The 6000-nt window shown below is 60.0% G+C and overlaps 1 protein-coding gene across 1 annotated transcript in view; it reads left to right on the top strand.

Annotated features, from left to right (window-relative positions):
- Positions 1-996: 996 nt before the first annotated feature.
- LOC123770547 (hyaluronan mediated motility receptor) overlaps positions 997-6000 on the top strand; it is a 188038-nt gene continuing 183034 nt past the window's right edge. The window contains exon 1 of the mRNA XM_045762557.2: positions 997-1399. Coding sequence (XP_045618513.2) covers positions 1357-1399 — 43 coding nt within the window. The 5' untranslated portion in view covers positions 997-1356. The remainder of the gene's footprint in view (positions 1400-6000) is intronic.

The following is a 6000-nucleotide window of genomic DNA, read 5'->3' as shown; positions in this document are numbered from 1 at the left end:
TTCATTTGATTTGACTTCCAAGAGTACGACTTAGTCAAACTAGAAATGCTTTACAAATCAAGGGACCTCGAATGTGGAATGACTATCCCAATTATGTTAAAGACAGTACAACTCCCAACTAGTGGTAAGACACTCGCCTGGCGTTCCGCGAGCGCTATGTCATGGGTTCGTATCCTGGCCGGGGAGGATTGACTGGGCGCAATTCCTTAACTGTAGCCTCTGTTTAACGCAACAGTAAAATGTGTACTTGGATGAAAAAACGATTCTTCGCGGCAGGGGATCGTATTCCAGGGACCATAGGATTAAGGACTTGCCCGAAACGCTACGCGTACTAGTGGCTGTACAAGAATGTAACAACTCTTGTATATATCTCAAAAAAAAAAACTAGTTAAACTAAGTACCACCTAATTAACTCAATGTAAGCTAGCTACCTCACCCCTGAATGTCAACCCATGTCTACGATTTTAAACAATGCTGTTTGTTGACCAAATTGTATTTTTGTTTTTTTCTGCCATGTTTCCCCCTCCCCCTTTTTCATTTTTTTCTGATTTTTTTCTCAACACAATATATACTTTAATCTAAGTTAGTATTAAGTTTTAGTCTTAGTGCTTTTCCTGCCCGAAACGCTTTGCGTAATAGTGGCTTTAGGCATTGTATGTACTAGCTCTATCTATGAATCCATCAACTTTTGTATTTTACCTTGTATGTATGTACTTTACCTGAATAAATATTTGTATTTGTATTTGTATTCCAGCTGCAGGACCATCAGGACGAGCAGCAACTGATAAATATTACAACTAGTCAAAAAAATTCCCCAAATTATATAATTTAAGTAGAATAAGCAGTAATACAGATTATATATATTTTCTTACATTAGTAGGCACATATAATACAATATTATTAAAATAAATACGAATAACGTGTGTGTTGTTGTTCCCAAAGCCGACGTCAGGACAGCAGCTGTGTCCCGGGCGCTGATTGGCTGGCCAGACGACTGCCTCTCCCTGATTGGCTACAGGTTTTTAAATCTCCCGCTGTTGTGGCACAGTGGCGGCAACACGAGTGTGGTGTACACACGCCTGTGTACTCTCCTGCTGCTGCCGTGTACACGCTCCTGTGTACGCTTTCCTCCTGCCGTGTACACGCTCCTGTGTACGCTTTCCTCCTGCCGTGTACACGCTCCTGTGTACGCTCTCCTCCTGCCGTGTACACGCTCCTGTGTGTACACCACTCCTGCTCCTGTTGTTGCGGTGTACATACTACTCCTACGGTCTACACGCTCCTGTGTACACTCCTGTTGCTGTGGTGTACACGCTCCTGCTGCTTCTGTGTACACTTGGGATACCTGGCTACACCATGTTCTCCAAGGCTAAACTGAAGCGCTTCAACGAGGAAATAGGTAATGTTTGTGTGAGGCGAAGTGGCCACCTCTGTGGTGGTGGCCAGGGGTGGTGTTGTTGTGGTGGCCAGGGGTGGTGTTGTGGTGGTGGCCAGGGGTGGTGTTGTTGTGGTGGCCAGGGGTGGTGTTGTGGTGGTGGCCAGGGGTGGTGTTGTTGTGGTGGCCAGGGGTGGTGTTGTGGTGGTGGCCAGGGGTGGTGTTGTGGTGGTGGCCAGGGGTGGTGTTGTGGTGGTGGCCAGGGGTGTTGTGGTGGTGGCCAGGGGTGTTGTTGTGGTGGTGGCCAGGGTTGTTGTTGTGGTGGTGGTGGCCAGGGTTGTTGTTGTGGTGGTGGCCAGGAGTGTTGTTGTGGTGGTGGCCAGGGGTGTTGTTGTGGTGGTGGTGGCCAGGGTTGTTGTTGTGGTGGTGGTGGCCAGGAGTGTTGTTGTTGTGGTGGTGGCCAGGAGTGTTGTTGTTGTGGTGGTGGCCAGGGGTGTTGTGGTGGTGGCCAGGAGTGTTGTTGTTGTGGTGGTGGCCAGGGTTGTTGTTGTTGTGGTGGTGGCCAGGAGTGTTGTTGTGGTGGTGGTGGCCAGGGTTGTTGTTGTTGTGGTGGTGGTGGCCAGGGTTGTTGTTGTTGTGGTGGTGGTGGCCAGGGTTGTTGTTGTTGTGGTGGTGGCCAGGGGGTGTTGTTGTGGTGGTGGCCAGGGGGTGTTGTTGTGGTGGTGGCCAGGGGTGGTGTTGTTGTGGTGGCCAGGGGTGGTGTTGTGGTGGTGGCCAGGGGTGTTGTGGTGGTGGCCAGGAGTGTTGTTGTGGTGGTGGTGGCCAGGGTTGTTGTTGTTGTGGTGGTGGCCAGGAGTGTTGTTGTGGTGGTGGTGGCCAGGAGTGTTGTTGTGGTGGTGGTGGCCAGGAGTGTTGTTGTGGTGGTGGTGGCCAGGAGTGTTGTTGTGGTGGTGGTGGCCAGGAGTGTTGTTGTGGTGGTGGTGGCCAGGAGTGTTGTTGTGGTGGTGGTGGCCAGGAGTGTTGTTGTGGTGGTGGTGGCCAGGAGTGTTGTTGTGGTGGTGGTGGCCAGGAGTGTTGTTGTGGTGGTGGTGGCCAGGAGTGTTGTTGTGGTGGTGGTGGCCAGGAGTGTTGTTGTGGTGGTGGTGGCCAGGAGTGTTGTTGTGGTGGTGGTGGCCAGGAGTGTTGTTGTGGTGGTGGTGGCCAGGAGTGTTGTTGTGGTGGTGGTGGCCAGGAGTGTTGTTGTGGTGGTGGTGGCCAGGAGTGTTGTTGTGGTGGTGGTGGCCAGGAGTGTTGTTGTGGTGGTGATGGCTAGGAGTGTTGTTGTGGTGGTGGTGGCCAGGAGTGTTGTTGTGGTGGTGGTGGCCAGGAGTGTTGTTGTGGTGGCCAGGAGTGTTGTTGTGGTGGCCAGGAGTGTTGTTGTGGTGGCCAGGAGTGTTGTTGTGGTGGCCAGGAGTGTTGTTGTGGTGGCCAGGAGTGTTGTTGTGGTGGCCAGGAGTGTTGTTGTGGTGGCCAGGAGTGTTGTTGTGGTGGCCAGGAGTGTTGTTGTGGTGGCCAGGAGTGTTGTTGTGGTGGCCAGGAGTGTTGTTGTGGTGGCCAGGAGTGTTGTTGTGGTGGCCAGGGATGGTGTTGTGGTGGTGGCCAGGAGTGTTGTTGTTGTTGTGGTGGTAGCCAGGAGTGTTGTTGTTGTGGTGGTGGCCAGGGATGGTGTTGTGGTGGCCAGGGGTTGGTGTTGTGGTGGTGGTGGTGGCCAGGGGTGTTGTTGTGGTGGTGGCCAGGGGGGGTGTTGTTGTGGTGGTGGTGGCCAGGGGGGGTGTTGTTGTGGTGGTGGTGGCCAGGGGGGGTGTTGTTGTGGTGGTGGTGGCCAGGGGGGGTGTTGTTGTGGTGGTGGTGGCCAGGGGGGGTGTTGTTGTGGTGGTGGTGGCCAGGGGGGGGTGGTGGTGGTGGTGGCCAGGGTTGTTGTTGTGGTGGCCAGGAGTGTTGTGGTGGTGTTGTTGTGGTGGCCAGGAGTGTTGTTGTGGTGGTGGCCAGGGTTGTTGTGGTGGTGTTGTTGTGGTGGCCAGGGTTGTTGTTGTGGTGGTGGTGGTGGCCAGGGGGGGTGTTGTGGTGGTGGCCAGGGGGGGTGTTGTTGTGGTGGTGGCCAGGGGGGGGTGTTGTTGTGGTGGTGGCCAGGGGTGTTGTTGTGGTGGTGGCCAGGGGGGGTGTTGTGGTGGTGGCCAGGGGTGTTGTTGTTGTGGTGGTGGCGGCCAGAGGTGGTGTTGTGGTGGCCAGGGGTGTTGTTGTGGTGGTGGCCAGGGGGGGTGTTGTTGTGGTGGTGGTGGCCAGGGGGGGTGTTGTGGTGGCCAGGGGTGTTGTTGTGGTGGTGGCCAGGGGGGGTGTTGTTGTGGTGGTGGCCAGGGGGGGGGTGTTGTTGTGGTGGTGGTGGTGGCCAGGGGGGGTGTTGTGGTGGTGGTCAGGGGGGGGTGTTGTTGTGGTGGTGGCCAGGGGGGGGTGTTGTGGTGGTGGCCAGGGGGGGTGTTGTGGTGGTGGTGGTGGCCAGGGGGGGTGTTGTTGTGGTTGTGGTGGCGGCCAGGGGGGGTGTTGTTGTGGTGGCGGCCAGGGGGGGGTGTTGTTGTGGTGGCGGCCAGGGGGGGTGTTGTTGTGGTGGCGGCCAGGGGGGGGTGTTGTTGTGGTGGCGGCCAGGGGGGGGTGTTGTTGTGGTGGCGGCCAGGGGGGGGTGTTGTTGTGGTGGCGGCCAGGGGGGGGGGTGTTGTGGTGGCGGCCAGGGGGGGGGTGGTGTTGTGGTGGTGGCCAGGGGGGGGGGTGTTGTTGTGGTGGTGGCCAGGGGGGGGGTGTTGTTGTGGTGGTGGCCAGGGGGGGTGTTGTTGTGGTGGTGGCCAGGGGGGGTGTTGTTGTGGTGGTGGTGGCCAGGGGGTGTTGTTGTGGTGGTGGCCAGGGGGGGTGTTGTTGTGGTGGTGGCCAGGGGGGGTGTTGTTGTGGTGGTGGCCAGGGGGGGTATTGTTGTGGTGGCGGCGGCCAGGGGTGTTGTTGTGGTGGTGGCCAGGGGGGTGTTGTTGTGGTGGTGGCCAGGGGGGTGTTGTGGTGGTGGTGGCCAGGGGGGTGTTGTGGTGGTGGTGGCCAGGGGGGGTGTTGTTGTGGTGGTGGTCAGGGGGGGGTGTTGTTGTGGTGGTGGTGGTGGTGGCCAGGGGGGTGTTGTTGTGATGGTGGTGGTGGTGGCCAGGGGGGGTGTTGTTGTGGTGGTGGCGGTGGCGGCCAGGGGGGGTGTTGTTGTGGTGGCGACCAGGGGGGGGTGTTGTTGTGGTGGCGGCCAGGGGGGGGTGTTGTTGTGGTGGCGGCCAGGGGGGGGTGTTGTTGTGGTGGCGGCCAGGGGGGGGTGTTGTTGTGGTGGCGGCCAGGGGGGGTGTTGTTGTGGTGGCGGCCAGGGGGGGGGGTGTTGTGGTGGTGGTGGCCAGGGGGTATTGTTGTGATGGTGGTGGCCAGGGGGTGTTGTTGTGGTGGTGGCCAGGGGGGGGGTGTTGTTGTGGTGGTGGCCAGGGGGGGTGTATTGTTGTTGTGGTGGCGGCGGCCAGGGGTGTTGTTGTGGTGGTGGCCAGGGGGGGTGTTGTTGTGGTGGTGGCCAGGGGGGTGTTGTGGTGGTGGTGGTGGCCAGGGGTGTTGTTGTGGTGGTGGCCAGGGGGGTGTTGTTGTGGTGGTGGCCAGGGGGGGTGTTGTTGTGGTGGTGGTGGTGGCCAGGGGGGGTGTTGTGGTGGTGGTCAGGGGGGGGGTGTTGTGGTGGTGGTGGTGGTGGTGGCCAGGGGGGTTGTTGTTGTGATGGTGGTGGTGGCCAGGGGGGGTGTTGTGGTGGTGGTGGTGGCCAGGGGGGGTGTTGTGGTGGTGGTGGTGGCGGCCAGGGGGGGTGTTGTTGTGGTGGCGGCCAGGGGGGGTGTTGTTGTGGTGGCGGCCAGGGGGGGTGTTGTTGTGGTGGCGGCCAGGGGGGGTGTTGTTGTGGTGGCGGCCAGGGGGGGGGGGGTGTTGTTGTGGTGGCGGCCAGGGGGGGGGTGTTGTTGTGGTGGCGGCCAGGGGGGGGTGTTGTTGTGGTGGCGGCCAGGGGGGGGTGTTGTTGTGGTGGCGGCCAGGGGGGGGTGTTGTTGTGGTGGCGGCCAGGGGGGGGTGTTGTTGTGGTGGCGGCCAGGGGGGGGTGTTGTTGTGGTGGCGGCCAGGGGGGAGTGTTGTTGTGGTGGCGGCCAGGGGGGGGTGTTGTTGTGGTGGCGGCCAGGGGGGGGTGGTGTTGTGGTGGCGGCCAGGGGGGGGGGTGGTGTTGTGGTGGCGGCCAGGGGGGGGTGGTGTTGTGGTGGCGGCCAGGGGGGGGTGGTGTTGTGGTGGCGGCCAGGGGGGGGGTGGTGTTGTGGTGGCGGCCAGGGGGGGGTGTTGTTGTGGTGGCGGCCAGGGGGGGGTGGTGTTGTGGTGGCGGCCAGGGGGGAGTGGTGTTGTGGTGGCGGCCAGGGGGGGTGGTGTTGTGGTGGCGGCCAGGGGGGGGTGTTGTTGTGGTGGCGGCCAGGGGGGGGTGTTGTTGTGGTGGCGGCCAGGGGGGGGTGTTGTTGTGGTGGCGGCCAGGGGGGGGTGGTGTTGTGGTGGCGGCCAGGGGGGGG

This window comes from Procambarus clarkii, chromosome 46 (assembly GCF_040958095.1).
Source record: "Procambarus clarkii isolate CNS0578487 chromosome 46, FALCON_Pclarkii_2.0, whole genome shotgun sequence".
Classification (NCBI taxonomy): Eukaryota; Metazoa; Arthropoda; class Malacostraca; order Decapoda; family Cambaridae; genus Procambarus; species Procambarus clarkii.
The sequence above is the reverse complement of the archived record's forward strand: the minus strand, read 5'-3'. Positions and strand labels throughout refer to the sequence as shown.